The 19754-nt window shown below is 43.5% G+C and overlaps 1 protein-coding gene across 2 annotated transcripts in view; it reads right to left on the reverse strand.

Moving 5' to 3' along the window:
• The window catches only part of LOC147431009 (uncharacterized), a 51301-nt gene that overhangs the window by 12067 nt on the left and 19480 nt on the right, over positions 1 to 19754 (reverse strand). For both annotated transcript variants that reach the window (XM_086493524.1, XM_086493523.1), the window contains 5 exons: positions 19200 to 19275; positions 4568 to 4627; positions 4251 to 4358; positions 3926 to 4138; positions 3188 to 3818 (listed from right to left, as the gene is read on the reverse strand). In XM_086493524.1, the coding sequence (XP_086349650.1) occupies positions 3303 to 3818; positions 3926 to 4138; positions 4251 to 4358; positions 4568 to 4627; positions 19200 to 19275 (973 nt within the window). In that variant the 3' untranslated portion in view covers positions 3188 to 3302. The remainder of the gene's footprint in view (positions 1 to 3187; positions 3819 to 3925; positions 4139 to 4250; positions 4359 to 4567; positions 4628 to 19199; positions 19276 to 19754) is intronic.

Raw genomic sequence — 19754 nt, forward strand, 5'->3', positions numbered from 1 at the left:
CCCCTCTTGTAGTTGAGACCCTTACTAGATCAGTTTCCTTCATGCATAATTTATGCGACCTCCCCAGAGACAGATATGCTCGGCTAGCCGTTGAGTCATCCTGACAGCTAGCGCTACAAGGGACTCAACATGTTGGTATGAACAGATGACATCATGGTTTCGGTCACATGGCTTCACCATGGATAGACTGCCCCCATTCCAGTACTCCTTGGATGCACCCTCCCTTTCTCTCACATGGACAAAGATAGCTAGACTTATACGTCAAGATCTGATTCAACTAGATACCAAAAGCACATGGATACAACCAGTACAAGAGTTGGGCACGAAGATGGCTTTCTATAGAGAGCATCTCCTCCGACTAACAGAAGATGGATATGTGATCAAACCAACCTATCTAGACACTCATTTATCCTATGGAATACGATGTGCTATTGGTCAGATGAGCACATTATCGCATCATTAGAGATTGAGACTGGCAGATTTAGGAGAATACCGGCAGAAGCTAGGATATGCGAGTTGTGTCATATAGAATCAGAGAGAGAGAGAGAGAGAGAGAGAGAGAGAGAGAGAGTTACACCACATTTATCATTGTCCGGTATACTACGAGATGCGAGGCCGCTTTCACTGTCTATTCAGAGAGGGCTTTGGACCGTTGGCTAAAGTCATGAGATATCAGAATCAGAGATGCCTAGGATTGTTTTTGCTAGAGCTGCACAGACACAAGGAGAGTCCCTTGAGGAGACTAGACAATGGGAGACAATCACAGAGGGAGATCACTCACTTCTTTAGAATAGGGACTTAGCAACCAGATGGGCATGCTTCACAGCAGACTTTAGAGCCCACTTCTACCAGAGGCATATTAGTGGACAAAGCCACTCAGCTTGAGAGAGCTAGACGCCCACGTCTACGGGGGTGACCACGACATCGACGCAGGCTCCATCAGAGAATCAAGACTATTCTAGCACAACATGGGAGGCGCCCAGTAACAGAGGCAAACATTGACGAAGCTCTTCAGAGACGGGTGCAATACTTTCTCGGACAACACCCAATGTCGAGCATCCTCGGGCATGGATGATGATGATGACGATGATTTCAGATTAACATTTTAATCTTTTAGTTTAGTCTTTCATTGTACTTCATTTTATTTTATTTTACCTTGTAACGAGACATTGGATTAGATCCAGAAGGATTGTATCAGTTTGGTCTCATAGGTCATTTTGGCCTTTTGAAGACGTTTAATATAACATTTCATTTCTCTCTCTCTCTCTCTCTCTCTCTCTCTCTCTCTCTCTCTCTCTCTCTCTCTCTCTCTCTCTCTCTCTCCATCACACACACACACACACACACACACACACCATGAATGCTTCATTAAGCTATCCACCCTAATTCTTTAACTGGTATCAAAACGAGATGTGATTAGTATTTCCTAATCACATTGGGTCCTAAGCATTAAATTCTATGCTAGACTGCTTTGGCATTCTCTCTTAGCCATAGTAATTGCAATTCAATCTCCTAGTAATCCTGAAGTTAATTCTTGATTAGTTCATTGAGGGCATGTCCCACCCTCATAAACCATTTAAATCAACATTGGAGCGGATTCGATAATTTTTAATTACTATGTGTTATTTTTCTCGCATAATAACGACCTAATTGACCCTCGCATTAGCACGATCATCTCGCTCGACTTGTGTATGTGGGTAGCCACTGTCACCAACTTTCCATTGAGCCCATCCACACAAGATTTGAGCTAAACATCACAAAGTAATGCTACAAATAAAATAAAGCTTTTAACTCGAATCCCTAGTTTTCTGAAACTGCTCCAAAAAAAAAAAAATATGTGCCTGTGTGTGCTTTAAGGCATTTAATGGCCAAGGCATTTTTTTCAAATGGGAAAAGATACTATTATTAGGAGTCAAAAGCTAAAAGGCTTTTGCCTTTTGGGTAATGCTTCAAAGCCTTCAAAGTCTTCAAGCCTATAAGGCACATGGAAAGAAGTTTTATTATTAGAAGTCAAAACTCAAAGGCTTTTGCCTATTAGGTAATGCTTCAATGTCTTCAACCTATAGGGCACATGGGAAGAGGTTTTATTATTAAACCTCAAAGGTCTTTGCCTTCAGCTCCTATTAGAAGCTTTTCCCAAGGGAGCTAAGAAGCATAAAAAAAGAAGGTGTTTTCACCCACATACCGAGACATACCAAGCAAAAATTCATCGCGCCACTACGCCAAACAATGTATGTTGAGTTCTCTATATTATTGTATCACATCATACTCTACTTTTTTATGTATATATCCATGCTTGTGCATCTATGCTGTCACGTGCACATCTAACCCTATGTGTAGGTGGACAAGCTAACTCCTATTTCTAGGGTTTAGGACAGCCTAAGAAGTCTTTTGGCACTCTTGTGAGTCTGTACGCAAGACGTGCATGTCCAGGCACTTTAGAGTTGCTGCATACCCTCTAATTGCACATGAGCATAGCTAGTGTCTACTACGTGTGGGTATTGGGGAGTGTTCCCATACAGCTGCATTAGTACCCAGCCTAGGTATTTATCTGAATGTGAATCACCTCTTATTAGTAGTTCATCAACTAATTAATAAGTGACATTTTTCCATCAGTTTAGAAATCGTGGGATTTTTAAGTTGCATTGCCCGACCCAACTTTTATCCCATATATAAGTGACCCTAGGGGTCACTTCTCAACAATAGGTCGGTACCCGCAATACAAGAACCAAGTACCCGTAGTACCTCCGCACCTCTCTCACGTTTTTGCATCAAATCAGCCAGCGTCTTCAGAATTCAGCCCATCATACCAGATCAGTCAGCGTTTTCAGAATTCAGCCAGCAATAAATCATCCCTGTACATACGAGCAGCCCCACAACAATAAATAAAGGGTGCACCTCTTTGAAGGTAATAAGTGCCCCCTCATCATACGAAGGGTGCCACAGGCAGGTGGCCAGCCCACAATCAAGTGTCATAGGTCACAATGCACGCATGCGCGCACGAGCGCACACACACACCTAGAGATACTGTCAACTAGGGAGTAGATATCTTAGCAAGTCATCCACAAGTTGACATCACTATCATGCATAGTACTACACAAATGTTAAAACAAACAAGGGTTTTAAAATGGACACCAAGCATAAGACACTCAAGACTCAAGAACAGCAAAGGAGTTCAGGCTCTTACCTTCTACTGTATTCTGCTGTAGATAAGCATTTGCCTACCATCATGGTCAGACTTCGGTGGGAAAAAAATGATTTACATAGATGGTCAGCACTCGTGCAAGCAGAAAATCTGGCAACTACGCAACAAAATAACCAGATTCCCGACTACCAGCTGGGCCAAGAAAAGTGGGAGACCCTACTTGAGCAGGCATTGCAACATAAGACTGATGATTAGGAGAAAAGCGCTGCGAAAAAACTTCTCCCGTCCTGTGAAACACATGATCTGATCTTCCTTTTTGAGGGACCGGTACTTTATCTGGGTGGGAATGATTTAGGATAGCCTCATCCCATACAGAACAACTACGGCGTCTTGGACTTCCCTGAGGGGTACAATTGATGCCAACATGGCGTCCTTCAGTACCAGCACGTGGTGATCGAGGGGACTTTGGTGTCTTCGGCGCAGCAATCTCTCTTCTATCTCCATCACCCAAGAAATGTGTACTGCTTGAAGTTGGCAACCAGGGAGCACCAGGTGAACGTGGAAAACAATCAAAGCTATGGTCCTCAATCCCAAAGTGTGGCTGAGAAAGAGTGATAGAAGTATTGCTAGAGCGAGGCCCTTGTGCTGTGTCAGATATACTTTCTATTATTTTCTGTAAAACAAAAAAAGGCAACAGAGATTATTAAAAATATTGTTTAACATCAATTTGGCAGTCACTAATAGCCTGCAGGCAAATGCAATAGAAACATTGAGGCATACCAATTTCTGTACAGCTGAAGTCAATACTTCTGATACTCCTGAATCGGCCCTCTGCAACCTAACAAATGGCTGCTCGAGAAGCTGAGCAGCTGTAGGCCTCTTCCGCGGATCGCGTTGTAAGCAACACCTTATGAACATTTTTGTATCTTCTAATAGATGCCCTGGAATGTGCGGAATCTCTTTGCTATTACCAATTTTAAAGATTGCCGTGATCTAACAAAGGAAGAAGAATCTATTTAGTGGAAAGCTTTAAAAAGAAAAACAAAGGCGTTCTCCTGGCATCGCTTTATCTCGAGTTAATATACAGCTGAGGCACATAACTTACCCCTTCAAACTGACTCCAAGGCGGTTTGCCTGTGGCCATCTCCAACACTGTACATCCAAGACTCCAGATGTCCACAGCAAAACTATAGCCATTCTTATTACGCACAACCTTCAATCAACAATGGCATCCACCTGGATCAGGACTATAGTAATTTTTTTCATAGTTACATGAACAAGATTCCATGCAGAAAATGTTTTAATCGTCAACTAAAGCAGTTCACTATTCATGGATGCACACAATTCACAAAGAAAGCAGATTACTCGTGGAGGAAGAAGACTAACTACAAGCAAAAGCTCAAGCACAAGAAGAAAGAATACCTCAGGTGCCATCCAATAAGGGCTGCCCTTGAATGAGAGGAGAAATGAATGATCAGATATCTGCAATAATCATGCCGAGGCCTTAGAAGTCGATGAGCAATATTTAGTAAAAACATTATTGACACACAGAGCAAGACTTTCTTGTGAAGAGTCGAGTTTTCTATTTCCTTAACAGCTGAGTACTAAAATTTCTGCCCGACAAAACCATGACAACAATGCAGGCAAGAGAATCAGGCGATGCCCAACTCAGTAAACTATGAGAAAGACCACTGCATTGGCACCAAAACAACACAGGATTAAACAGTTTTACAGGATGTCAGGTACAGATTTTTATTAAAGCAAATGACAAGAGTTTGAGAAAAAAGAGATGAGAACATCATTTGTCACAAAATTGTGGCATGTCTTGAATGGCGCCACATAGGACGATGTCAACAAGCTTGATCAAGGTCCGTGATGATATCAAAGATGGCATGAATTGGAAGAGGACAAATGGTCAAAATTCCTGTGAACCAAATACTCAGGATCAAGCAGGACAAATCAGCCAGAGAAAAAACCAAAAGAGTAGAATGGCCCTACTACATATCTGGTCTGAGCATCAACGAGACTAAAGACACCAAAAAATGGCCAGACATGGTCTCACTATCACACAAAAAGCCTCAAGACCTTCATTAACTAACATGAACTAGTATGTCTTCATAGTCTTGGTATGTTTGGGGGGGGAGAGAGAGAGAGAGAGAGTGATGATATATTAACGTCTTCAAAAGGCCAAAATGACCTATGAGACCAAGATGTTACAACATAGTGAATCTGATACCATGTCCGGATACAAAAAAGGATCTAAAACAAAATACAACTACTACAAGCTGGGACTGCATGGATGTGCCAGCTATTACAAAAGGTATAGGTGTGGTACAATGGAAGAAGGGGGGGAAATAGTGAGGATCCATCCTCATCTGTACTCTGGCCGCCGAGAAAGTATGGCTCAAATCCTCTGTTGTAGTCTGTGTAGCTCCTCTCCTCACTCGTGGTCGTCTGGATCTCCCTAGTTCCATTGCTCGGTCTATGATAGTGCCAGTAGTGGTAGTGTGAGTGCGGACAGAGCTCTGCAATGGTGGCTGCTCCTCTAGCTATCCAATATCTAGTATAAAGAAATCTATAATCTTTCTCTGGGACTGTCTCTCTCCAGCTCTCCTCAGTAAAGTGTCTCTATGCCTATGTAACTCAAGTAGATACAGTCCAAGACATCTCTGATCTTCATAACTCATGACCCTAGATAGAGGCCCGAACCCCTCTTTGAGTAGACAATGGAAACGACCTCGTATCTCATAGTACACTGTGCAATGACATATGTAATGTGTTGGGACTGCGGCTGGGGAGGATGAAGCCGACAAGGAGAAGCCATGGGATATGGCGTGTAAGGCACAAAAGGAGGTGAACGAGAGCAGAGAGGGAGACAGAGATTCGACACAGCAACAAAGAAAAGCAACGCTATGAGATGTATTTATTCAATAGCCTTTTACATATATATAAAAGCAAACTTGCCATGCAAACTACTAAAAAGAAAGCAAACTTGCCATGCAAACTACTAAAAAGAGCTGGAGTTCATTTGCATACTCCAAAAGGGAGTGTTCCCATGGGTTGACACCAAATTGAATGAGGGCTTGGAAACCCAACAACCCCCCCCCCCCCCCCCCCCCCCCCCCCAAAAGCCCGAACTACATACATCACTCTCATGATACCTCGAGTTTTTGGTGTACTCGTCATCCGTGAGTTATAGTTTCTCTCACAACCAAGGATTTTGGTGTATCAATAACCTGGTGCTTCTGTTAGGCTACCGTGAAAGGGAGTTTTTGGTTCACTGCCAAACCTTGGGTTTAAGATGTACCCAATAACCTCATGAGAAGTGGGACAAAAATAGGACTTGAACAAAAACTGGTATTTTTAGGAGGTCTTACCACTCATATATGTGTGGCAGTGTCCAACCCATACAAATTTTTAACATGGCAATAGTTGATAATGTATAGGCTAAAATAAGGCTTTGACTAAAAAAAGTGTATGATTGTTTTGACAATAGACAAAACATGACAAATCTATGACACTAAACTGGCAAAAATAGTTTGTGAAATCTTGTATTGCAATCTCAAAACAGATCTTCATGTGTTGACAAACAATTGAAAGCATCTTCACTAGCTTCATTGCTAGATATATTCGATTAACAAGAAAAATCACTAAATTGACATATATGGCATATGTGTCCAAGAGAGGTGTTGTGTTTATAATGGTATGCAAAATACCCATGATATTTAAAGCATTTGGGTCCTTCAAGTTATCACCTTCAATTGGTCGAAAATACCTCGAATTGATCTGCTTATGTGTATTGACCATCTTCTTGTGATTGCTTCGTCTATGCCGTTGCCAAGTATTGTCAATGTCGACCATCCAAATGGTGGACGTTTCAATATGCACTTACTGCTTATAAGCTTTATTGCAACATGTTGGAATGCTAAAGCTTTATTGCAACATGTTGGAATGCTAGAAAGGATTATTGCCACCACTGTTGACAATGTTGTGAAAAAACTACTCACCGGCTGCTCTGGATGGCGTTTCAAAATGCCCAGAGCACCTTTTAAAGTTTGCACTACGTTCTAACTCTCTGGCAGCATTTTAAGAGGTTCGTCGAGTAGCTGCGCAACATGTTGAGATGCAGTGAGAAGATCAAGTAAATCGGTAGCGTTTCAGAACGCGAATGCAGAGAGGTTGTGCTTGCCGACCACCTCATCCATGGCGATTCAAGATGCTAAGTGCAGAGCGCTTTCTTCACTTGTTGTCAGCAGGCCCTACGTCTTGAGATGCCATCTTTTGCCTATGATGGAGCTCACCTGGGTCTGCGTGTTGCCCGCTTGGGAGTTGCTCTAGAGAGAGTGTTTTGGAGTGGTGTGTGGGTAGCGCACACACTTATGTATACTGTATTCGTTCTTGTTTATTGATAAGCTTGCTTTTTTGGCCTTAAAAAACCCAATCACAATGAGTGTTTAGCACTTTGGCCTTAAAAACTCCTTCGAGGCTACTCGGTGCAGCACATTATGTCTCGTGGTTTCTTTTCTAGCAACAACCTATACCTCTACATCTGCGCTTCAACAGCCCCTAGTGGGTGTTTTGTGCACCTTGCTTAGCGGTTCCAACAGCCAAGGTCGACTTCTCTTCCGCAAGTCAGTAATGGCCGCCTTCCATAAATAGGTGTTGCTGCTTCCAGCAAGACCCTAGTTCTAATGGATGGATAAGCTTGTTTGATAATTGCTTTTATACTGCACAAGAACAGAAATTGGTGGGCGTATTCCGAGGGCTCACCGCGTGCATTAAGGCACTTAAGACCTGCACATTGAATCCCCATCAAGGCTCACAATTGTCTGCAGAATAGCCCACGTCCTATCCAAGCAATGAGTATCAGGAGATGGATCCATCTCCTCGCACATAATTATACAATCGTGGAGTAAAGTTGTACATAGAAGTGGTGATGAGGTGGACACACTGAAGCCTCTTTCTTGTTAGCAACCACCCTGACAGTGTGCAGTGACAACACGCAATGCAACCGCCATTTGTTCATCATATGGAAGTTTCTCTACTTCTAAGAGCTTTATCAAAGAAGGATAGAATTCATCCTAGTCTTCATGCAACCTGACAAAAACTGCTTATTTTGTTGTATGAGGCTTGGCCGAATATGTAACTCCCAAAATGGTAAGATTCAGCCTCCTTAAGCCATGCCTTGAATGTCCATAGCTGCTCTTGAACAAGGTATGCCAAACAAGTACCACTTTGGTAAGTTGTCCCGATTCCATACAAGGGTATCAAGGCACAAGTGCTTAGTTTGTCTCCCTTGAACAAAGACTTGCTTTAATTCTCGCAGGACACGAGCTCCAATAGAAGGATATGCTTGCGCCAAAATGGCCTTAACACGGCACATGAATAGAAACTGACGCGCATATTTTCAAGGCTCACCAGAACCATTCAGGCACTCAACCCTACACATAGTTTCTCCATCAAGAGTTTTGATAGCCTGCACAATAACCCACCTAGGACTCAGATGGCAAGGTGGATCCGCTTCCCCATGCACAACTAAACAATTGCGAATTATTGCACTGCGAAGGAGTGGTGAGGATAAGCTCAAAATATAATCTCCACTCTCTATCACAGAGGCCTCCAAAAAAACCTTGGCCATTGAAGTTACAGAGTTTACCGACAGTCTCCTCGTCACACAACTCTTCCTCTGATTCTAATAGTTTCACCAGCAGAGGATAAAATTCATCTTTATCAGCATGTCTTTTAACAGATTTCATAATACGGGCATAGGTGGCCAAGCCAAACACAAACATCCCCAAGTGGTACGACTCAGCCCGTCTCATCCATGACTTGAAAAGCCACAATTCCTCTTGAACAAAATACGCCAAACAAGTCCCAGACAGGCCCTTGTGACCACCTCTCCATTGTATAATTGAAGATGCTATTGCATCCATCTCAATGTACACATATGTGGCTCTCTATCTGATTAAAGCATGTATATCCTCCGAGCTGAATTGAGGACATGATCTTCAAGGAAAGGAGAGAGCTTACTAGGAGTACATCCAGGATCATAATCGCGACTAGATCGCACTACTTCATCCACACGCTTGTGGCACTCAGATTCTACAAGATCACGCATGCGAGAGGCACGTCAAGCAGGGAATCTGCTTCATCCAAGGATTCGAATGGTCACTGGATTTGGCAGTGCGATCTTTAAGAAGAGTGACTGAACTGCCCCTCATTGCACTCTTTGTTTTGATCCCTAACCGTGAAGAGATCCAGCGAGCAATGCTCAAGCTGTCCCACAAGTCAGCCCAAAGCCTCTCTGATTTCCATGTTTCATAAGGAGGAGCCACTCCAAAAGGTAGATATACTGAGTGCAAGCCTGACTCTTCCCATATACATCATAAGGCAGCCTTAACAGAGGTGGTTTTCCCGCTTTGATGCGATCCCAAGAGCAAACAATATTTTCCCTGCTTAAGGTCTCCTATCAAACCGTCCACGGCTGGGGGAACGCAGTAGCGGAGTGTGGGATCCACGGAGTGACCAGCAGCAAACCTTCACGCTCCGGACGACAGCAGTGGGGCGGAGCCTGAGTGCAAGCCTGACTCTTCCCATATACATCATAAGGCAGCCTTAACAGAGGTGGTTTTCCCGCTTTGACGCGATCCCAAGAGCAAACAATATTTTCCCTGCTTAAGGTCTCCTATCAAACCGTCCACGGCTGGGGGAACACAGTAGCGCAGTGTGGGATCCACGGAGTGACCAGCAGCAAACCTTCACGCTCGGGACAACAGCAGTGGGGCGAAGCCATCAGCGAAGTAACCATGTACTTGCGCGCCGCACCAAGAGACGAACTTTAAAGGAGGAGGAGCTCCTTGTCCCCAATCATCTCCATCACCAGGGTACGCGTGTCACGAGACTATGACAACCACTATATATATTTGCCGTTTTCTTTCCCTTAAATTTTTATTTAATTTTTGGGACCCTCTTGTTAAAATCACAAATGCCCAAACATTGCATGGCCACTGTGAAACGGCCGTTGGCCGAGAGTTTCACATGTAAGAGTCGAGGGCAGGTCGCCAGTGGCCACGAGATGGCCGGGCCAGTCGACCCGAAAATCCGCGCAGTAAAAGGATGGCTACGCTCAGTTAAAGTCATTTAGGCCCCTCGACACGACTTTATAAGTTGGTGGGTACTAGGAATTAAACCAAAAGGAGCAAATTGGACACATGGCAGTAGGAGAGCAACCTGCAAGTCAAAACTCGCTCCAAAAAGTCTCATCCAGGAGGGGGCGCCCAACTGGAGGCTGGGGGCTGATTTTTGAACAGTGTACTACTCAATGTGTGTGTGAGTAGTGGGTGGAGATCACTTTCCTTCTCCCTTGTTTCATGCAACGCGATGATTTGCTCTCGCGCATCTCTCTCTCCCCTTTGCACATATGGTAATGTTCCACTAGTTGGGCTTCTCAGATGACCATGTACAGTTCTGGGGTTTTATGTGTGTTTGTTAAGGCAAGAGCCTACAGGACAAGAACCGGACTAGCTAATTGCTAATCCCTTTGAGAGGTACGAACAGTTCCATCGAGAAGGAATGCGAAACGGAGAGTTTTCTCGCTTGAAAACTTGTTCGATTCGAAAAGGAACTGTCCCATTGTGTGCGGGTGCTTCTGAGACACGCGTAGACATGTTTGCTCTGCTCAAAATGATGCAAAACAGGAAATTACAACCTGCTCTGTTTTTTTGCAGGTTTAGGGTTTCGCACCTAAACTGCAAGGAAATGCCAGGGGAGCCTCGGGAAAGCCTTGGGTGCTTGTACACGACAATTTAGAGAGATTTCCCGCAAGGAATCTCATCTAATTCAAAGGGCAAGTGACCTACAGGTACGGGAGCTCAAGTGCTTCCCACCACAAAGCTTGCTGTAACTTTTTGCAAGTTTAGGGTTTTGGCCAATTTTGATGCCTACACGTCCAAGAGCTTTGGGAAGCTAGGGAATCACCGAACAGGCATTTTGGTGCAAATTGGAGGCCAAAAACAGAAATTTCAGCGTGCTGTAATCTCTCGCCAGGTTATGTAAAGTGCTCTAGTGCGTGGAAAGTCACTGTTTACTTGGAATTTTGTCCGTGGAGACTTCTAATGTGGTTATGCTGCCGGAATCGAGTTAAAGTAGGGGAATTTCAGCCCGATAAAAGTGGGACAGCTTGTAGAAGTTTACAAGTTTTCTCAAGTGCAATAAGAATAAAGAAATACCGGAAGGGGCGCCAGTCTCTGGGGCCAACAGGGTGTCGTTGTCTGCTTGGAAGCGCTCTAGCTGCCAAGCCGTGTTTTGTTGTAGTGTAATTTCCAATCACAAGTTTATTCGTGGAGTTCCTCTGTGTCATAAAGTTTAAAATAGTAAAGATTCGGGTGAAAGCTAAAGTCTACCGCCCTATGGGCAGGTTTCATGGTGCGCCTTCAAAGACGGCACCTTCGAGCAGATGTAGGCCAAGGCATCCTCCACTAAAGTTCTTTGTTTCGAGTTTGGATCAATGGCCGAAACACTCGATATCCAAAACCTGTAACTTCTCGCTTCCCGCACGCTTCATCCCCATGCTCCTCAACTGATTCCACTCTGCAAAAAACCCTCGATGGTCACACCCTGTAACTCCTTGCTTACTGCACACTTCATCCCCATGCTAGTCAATTAATTCCACTCTGCAAGAAGCCCTCGTCAGTCCAACTTATAACTCCTCGCATGTTGCACGCTTCTTCCCCATGCTCGTCGACTAATTCCACTCTACAAGCAACGCTTTTTGTCTATTAATAGCATTGCTTTTTTTTGTCTATTAAAAGGCTGATTTTTTATTAAAAAAATTGGGCTGCGTATGATACGAGCAGGCCCGGAGTGTGACATAAAACGTTTCGTGGTTTCGCCCGTTTCGGGGTTTCGAGGTTTTGAAACGTTTCGTTTCAAGGCACAAAAATTCTGAAACAGGTTTCGTAGAAATACATTTAAATAAAGATATAAAAATATATATTTATTTATATATGCATGCATGCATGTATGGATGTATGTATGTAAGTATGTATCTATGTATGGATGGATGGATAGATTAAAGATTCATGTGTGTGTGTGTACATACGAACTAGTAAACTGGTTTTATTATGTACTCTTATTAGTGTTTATACACATACATATGCATATGTATAAGCACACGTGTATAATAGACATACATACATACATATACGTGTGTACATATATACATATATGTACGTATGTATATGTATGTACAATGTGCATAAAAGAGAGGCAATAGTGCAAAGAGAGTACAAAAAAATCTTTTTAAACTACTGAAATTTTTTTAAAAATCGCTAAATTTTTTCAAAAAATTGACTTTTTTTTTTCGGACAGTTTCTCGTTTCGTGAGTTTCACCGAAACGTTTCGTCCGTTTCGGGGTTTCAAGGTTTCATACCTATGAAACGCGTTTTTATGTCACACTGGAGCAGGGGAGGGGTGAAAGTAGTGAATGAGGGCTAATATGACACAATGTGGGTATGTGTGTGGTACAAGATGAGCAGGATGAACAGTCCTCAAAAGAGCTAAATCACAGGAGATCCATCATCAGTTATTGGCAAATCTCATCAATGGTAAGTAGTCTAACCGAGCGGTGTGCATGTCGAGCCAAAGTGACCCAGATCCTTTGTTGCACTCACTAACGGTATTGTGTAGTCCTCCGCCGTCGTGGCCGTCTTGATCTCCCAAGCTCAGTCATTCGATCAATCAGCGTGCCTCTGGTATAAGGAGAATGTGAGCTCTGCTATGGTAGTTGCTCCTCCTGCCGCCCAGTGTTCGCTCTAACGAAGTCTGTGATCCGTCTTTGAGACTCGCTAGCCTCTCGAGGCTCCTCTCATCAGGCTCTCTCTGTGTCTGCGTAGCTCGAGCAAAAAGTGTCCTAGACATCCCATGACTAGAAAGTGGTCCAAAGCCCTCCCTCAACAGGCAGTGAAAGCGGCCTCGTATCTCATAGTAAACTGGGCGCGCACGCACGCGCGCGCACACACACACAAGATGAAATGATATATTAACGTCTTTAAAAGGGCAAAATAACCTATGAGACCAATCCGTTTCAAACTTGTGAATCCTATGCCAGGTACAAAAAAGAGATGTTAAAATGAATCTAGAAATGCTACTAGTTGGAATTGTGTGGGGTATGTGTGATCACCGATACAATGGGTGCTCAAGACAAGAGAGTGATATAATGGGTCATGAATCTATCCTCATCAATGCTTTCGATGTCGCGATAGTATGGCTCGAATCCTCTGCTGCAGTCTACATCGATGTGTCAAGCTCCTCTCCTCGATCGCGGGTATCTCGATCTCCCTAGCTCCAATGCTCAGTCAATGGGAGTACCGTGGGTGTGAGTATGAGCTGAGCTTTGCAATGGTGGCTGCTCCTCTATCTGTCCAATGTCTGGTGTGAAGAGATTACTTATCTATCTCTCGGATTCTCTCTCTTCATATCTCCTCAGTAAACTGTCTTTGTGTCTGTGTATCTCAAGTAGATTCAGTCCAAGACATCTTTGGTCCTGATAGCTCATGACTCTGGAACAGGGTCCGAAGCCTTTTCTACATAGAAAGTGGAAGGGACCCCGTATATTGTAATGCATTGACATATATAATGCATCTCCGTCTCTGAATCTGTATGGCGTGGGCGGCCTATCCTGCTAGCTGCAAGTATCCCTCTACTCTACTAGTCTCAATTTCAAGCTGGTGTGAAGATGTCCGCACCTGACCAATGGCACACCGTAACCAAGGCTAGAAAAATACATTTTCCCTAACCGGTGAAAATAAGGGCAAACTTGAAAATAATGTGTCCATATAGCTAGGTCGAACCACAAACCCATCCCCTGTGAGTTGGGGAAGATGTTGGTTATAGAAAGGCATCTTCGGGCCCAACTCCTATATCAACTCTATCCATGTCCTCCTTGTGTCCAATTGGGTCCTAGTGAATGAGTCTAGAAATCTCCATAGCAGCTAAAATACGCGTATTTTATTTAGAATACACGGCGTCCCGTATTGAAACGTACAATACGTCTCATAACATTTTCTATTCTAATGTTTTTTTGCTCAAAACGTATGTCTTTTCCTAGTTGATCAATTGTGTTTTAGAGCTTCATGGTGCTTGTTTATGTATGCTATGGTTAAATATTGAAGAGTCATCGAGGAGGTCCATAAACCGCTTCATTTGTCCTTATTAAAGTATCATATCTAAAAAAAGTGGACGTATTTTATTTTTGATTCTCAAAAATACGTCTAGTACTCGTATTGTACACCGCGTATAAAACGTCCCGTCCCGTACCGTAGCTGCTATGGAAATCTCCACTCGTGTAAGAGACGCGGATGGTGCATCAAGGGAGTACTACAAGGGAGCTAAGCTATCCATGTTGAAGCCATGTATCTGGAACCATGATGACATATGTGCATACCAACATGATGTGTCCCTTGTAAAGCTAACTGTCTGGAGGACTCAAGGGCCAATCTAGCATATCTGTCTCTGATAGTATCCCATAAGCTGTGCATAATGGAGACTGACCTGGTAAGCGCCTCAATCTCCATGGGGGGGGGGGGCTAACAGCCTAACTCTTCTCTAATGAAAAGAGCCAGAGCTTTGTTCGGGGTTCTTGGAACAAAACATGCAAACACATCCTGTTCGATCCTCCCAAGGTGACAAGTCGCATACGTTCTGGTCAGTCTAGTCTCTGTTGCTCTCTTCAAAGAAAACCTTGGCCCACTGAAGACTACCCCAAGATAAGTGTATGCATTTGTGTACTCCACAGTCTCCTGATCATAAGTAAATGTAGGCGCTATTCTCCTAATCCACTACAGTGTGGTTAAACACCATAACCTTGGTTTTACCAAGGGTTACAAACAATCCATTATCCGCCGCAAAGCTATGTAATGCATTCAAATGTCGTTGCATACCCTCCGGTGAGTCAGAGATCGACACAACATCATCAGCATATAACAACAGTGAAACCGATGTCCTTGCCAGTTGGGCACCTCTGTCACCCTCTTTGTCAATGTTATACACACCAAATAGGGTGGGGCACAATGGACAACCTTGTTTCACTCCAATAATGAAGTGCACTAGATCAGATATCCCCTCAGCCGTGCGTACATGTCCCACTACTAATTTGTATAGAGCCATGTTCCCCCAAATCAACTCCTTGGGCACTCCCATCTCCTGTAGTCTGTGCATCAATTTGGCTTTGAATACCATGTCAATGCTTTGCAAAAATCCACAAAGCTACAATAAATCCGTCTCCCATGTGCCTTACCCTCCTCAATGATGGCTCTGAGTGTCAGAATATAGTCAAGAATGGAGAAGCCTCTCCTAAAGGCGACCTATCCCGCTGCCCGTACGCCCTCAATCTCTGCCCATTTGCTGAACTGCTTCTCAAGGATAGATGCATACAACAGTGCCAATGTGTGTCCAATCATAATAGCAAGGTAGTTTCCAGGCTCTGTAGGATCACCTGCCTTGAAGATAGGCACAATAGTAAACAGTCTCCAAGTCTCAAGTAGACTTGGACAAAACTGCGAGAACCTCTGTCAGCATATCTCTAATATGTGTAAAGTGTTCTGCTACTAGACCATCGTGATCGTATGCCCTCTTGGTCCTCATCCTGTCAATGGCCGTCCTTACCATCTCATTGGTATGGCTCGGGAGGATGTGGAAGGGGTGTCTGTCTAGGGACCATATATTAGGATGTTGCATATTGACCCCACACATCACGGAAAGTAATCACGCGGGGGGGGGGGGGGGCTCATGAAAGAGACGTCATGCCTTTCATGAGTCTCTACTTAAGAACAGCTCGTATAAGTCTCGCTCAATCTGAGCGAGGAACGCTCCCTTCTTCCGTCGCACAAGGCATCGAAACTGAGATTGTCCTGACATGGCTCTTGTACATAGACGAACATAGATCTCCTCTATATAAACAGAGTCAGCCTCTTGTGTAAATATATAGTAGGTATGTATGTGTCCTCCTTCCTAACATTGAGTTGTATTGTACTGAAAGGAGACTGAAAGTGTCAAACGAGCATGATCCACTGCTACGCCCACTAGTTTGGGTCCTCTTGTGAAATCTTGAATGCAAGGGATGAAGCTCAGTTGTGCCATGACATACTTCAATGTGCTGGCCCCATGCCTATGTGGGAAGCAAGTAAACCCATCTACTGCGGAAAATTGTTGTAGGCCATTAAGTATGCCTAATCCATGTGAGGCCCCCATTTCCATCAAATCTCTCCCGTACTCAATGTGCTACTCATCCTGTGAGCGTCCCCATATCGTTGGTATCTAGCTCTCTCAATATCTCATCTGAGGTATCATAAAAAAATGTCTGATGATTTCTCATAAAGTTCCCCAAGAGAATGATGTCACCATCTCTCGAAAACTCCCATCTGTCCTCGTCTAATGTAGAGAAAGGGGATTGTCCTCTAGGTGCAGCATACACTGATGTGCTGGTGGCAAAGTAACATACAGCAATGTACAAGAATCTTCCTGTCTCAACCCTCAATCTCACCCACATGTATCTGGCCTGATCATCTCTCCAAACAATGTGCACAAGCGGCTGTAACTCCTCTCTGAAGAGGACTCCGACTCCTCATGACCCTCTACCCCTGTGCTCTGATCCAGTCTTTGCTTGACAAGCTATCTCCCACCTCTTTAGTGTGGTCCCATAGGTCTCGCACCGTCATGCAGAGCATCGCTCAAATGTCACCACCCTTCCATCTTCCTAAAAAGCAATCTTACCCTTTTTCTTGCCGCTCTAATACCTCCTGCATATGAGCAATGTGCAAGAGCGTGAGGACATCTCCAAGAAAGATGCCCATCTTCTTAAGAGTTGGTCTCTTCTTCAAGAAACTCTTTGCTTCCATGGAAGGGAAACGAAGGATAAATGCCCTTTTCTTTGAGGTTTTCCCATTGCTTCCACTTTTCTTATTGCCCACTCTCCAAGCCCTCGTATGCATCGGCTCATTAACCCCCATCATAGTCATGAGTTTTTTAACCTCTTCATCAACATTATCTGGTCTTTGAGGCCACAAATCCTCACGTGTAAGGCACCGCACGCACAAGCCTCCTTTGCTCCTCTTCTAGTCTCCAGTTAATGGTGGTGGGTGTAGGGGTTGTTTCCTTTCTTGGCAATCTCTATCCATTTCTCAGCCTCGTCCGCTTCCTGGTTGAGGGTGGGGGGGAGGGAGGGGAGAGAGAGAGTGCAAAAGCCTTGATGGGAAATCCTTGATACAAGAGGTATACAAAGTTCTCACAAAACTCAGCCAGATGAATCATACAAGGCAACCCCCCCCCCCCCCCCCCCCCCCCCCCCCCCCCCCCCCCCCCCGCGCGCCCCTTCTCCTATATTGGGGTGTAGTGTAACTAATCATGGCTGAAAGATATTCGTTATTGAATTCCACTTCGGCGTTGCCATAAATGAAAAGCGAGTCAAAATGATGAGCTCATCTCCCCGCCATGCCCCATCCTCTAGTCAGCAAGAATTTCCAAACATCTGGATTGCTGTTCTATGCATCAATTGACAGGAATGACTGAAGCATAACCGGGGGTTGCCCCATCTTATCGAGAACATGAAACTTGGTATCCAAAAACAGGCTCTCCGCCAAATCAATTTATCCTATCAAGCATCAATTACCAATTTGAGTGAAAGAAAGGGTGACACGCTACCAGAAAGCCACATGGACACAACGTTTTAAAATTCTTAGGAAGGCAAGTGCCATACACAAGCAATCTTTAATTAAAATGGGTGCCATTGATGTGTCAGTTGTACTACAGAGAGTAATGTGAGATGCATTGCATCAATCAAATTTAAACAGCTGAATGGGACCCATGAGCTTGCATAAATTCTAATGCATGTGTAACATCTTAATTGAAGGGCAATACTGTAAAGTATGGCTGCTCAATGCCGTTGGGAAGAAAGTTTTAAAGTGAACCACTAGACATCTCAAAAATGGGCAGAAAACTAGCATCTGTAGAAGCAGCTCTATGTGGCTGGCAGACTTGCCACCTATTTGTTCTCCTATTTATATACCTTCATAAGTCTGAACTCACGAATTATAAGAGGGAATAAAGCACTCATAAAACTGTAAAAGCAAGGGACACAAGAAAAGAAAAGAAAAAACAAAAACAAAAACAAACAAACTAAATCACTTTGTTTGCTACAAAACAAAACTAGATAAAACAAATATTATTAACTTCAAAAAGTTTTAGAAAAGGCATGCGTTAAATAAGTTGACGCAACTTACTTGGCTTAAAATAAGTACTCAACTTTAAGCAAAAAAGGATAAGACATCTGAAAAACTTAATCCTAGAAATCAAACTTCACACAACAACTTCTAAAGGGTCCCTACCTATTATATAAACCTCAGCTTGTTACTGAAGCAGGTCTTCTTTTTTTGTTGTAGGCTAGATAGAATGCTCCTATGTTGCTGCAACAGTCCATTCCCTAGGTCCCCACTTTTTGAATGTTCTCACGGGCAAAGCTTGGGAAATTGATTGAGTAACTTCGGCAGTGAAAAGTTAAAAATCAAGCCAGCCAAGGACTTGAGAAAGTCGCTTAAATCGAAAGGAAGTTATTTGTTTTCTCAAATGAAAAAAGAAAAACTAGTGGGCACTTCCTCATGCAGCTTGTGACTACAGTTCCAACTGGAACAGATATGAAAGGCCAGTCAAAGAATACATCAGAAAGGCTTTCATTCTACGAAACAACCCATAACCTAGGTAGAATGAAAAACATAGATGCTTTTTGCAGCAACACAAAGCTAAGTTCTTGGGACTAAGCTCTTAAAACCAAGCAGCTTGTTCTTATATAACAGGCATCTTGCACGAACAAAGACATCTTTGCTCTGTAGCTGTGTGCTCATTGTGAAGTCTGTATAGCTGACCCCTATGCAAAGACTTTAAGTCAAACTCCCATGAGCTCAAACAAAAAACAAACGGTCCCATGACTCTCTAACTTACTCAAACGGATCCAAGTGTCTATGCAGTCTTAAAGTGTCTGAAATTGCTACGTAGAAACATTACATGTTTAGCCATGCCAAAATCTGCAAGCTTAACCTCCCCTCCTTTATCGACAAGTATATTGGCACCCTTGATATCCCTGCAGAAAGGTTGAAATTCTAGTCAGAACACCATTTTGTTAATATGAATACAGCTCAACCAGCAGGGAAAACAAACACCCTTTTGCACTTCAACATGATCAAACATGATGCTCAAAAAAACACAACATTTCAAACTGAGGATATTCAAATAAACAACACATTTCAAAACTCTGCATATCGAAAACAACCTTTGAACTTTAATTTTTGATTTGAAGGCTTTCTAGATTCAAAACATTCCCAAGTTGATCACATAACTGTGCATAGACCAGCTTGCTGTGCTAGAAATCTAACGAAACATTGCACAGGAAACTCTGCCTACTACTACATTCTATCTAACCTTTTTCAATTTGAAGTGAGGCCGTGTCTGACTTGAATGCACTAAGTTTCATAAAGCACAATTCTTTGGACATTCAACCAGGTACACAGGCTAACCTAGTCCAATGCCTGGCAAAGTTCAAACCACTAGTTTGGCTGTCTG

Source organism: Adiantum capillus-veneris, chromosome 21 (genome assembly GCF_014529385.1).
Source record: "Adiantum capillus-veneris isolate H3 chromosome 21, ASM1452938v2, whole genome shotgun sequence".
Lineage (NCBI taxonomy): Eukaryota > Viridiplantae > Streptophyta > Polypodiopsida > Polypodiales > Pteridaceae > Adiantum > Adiantum capillus-veneris.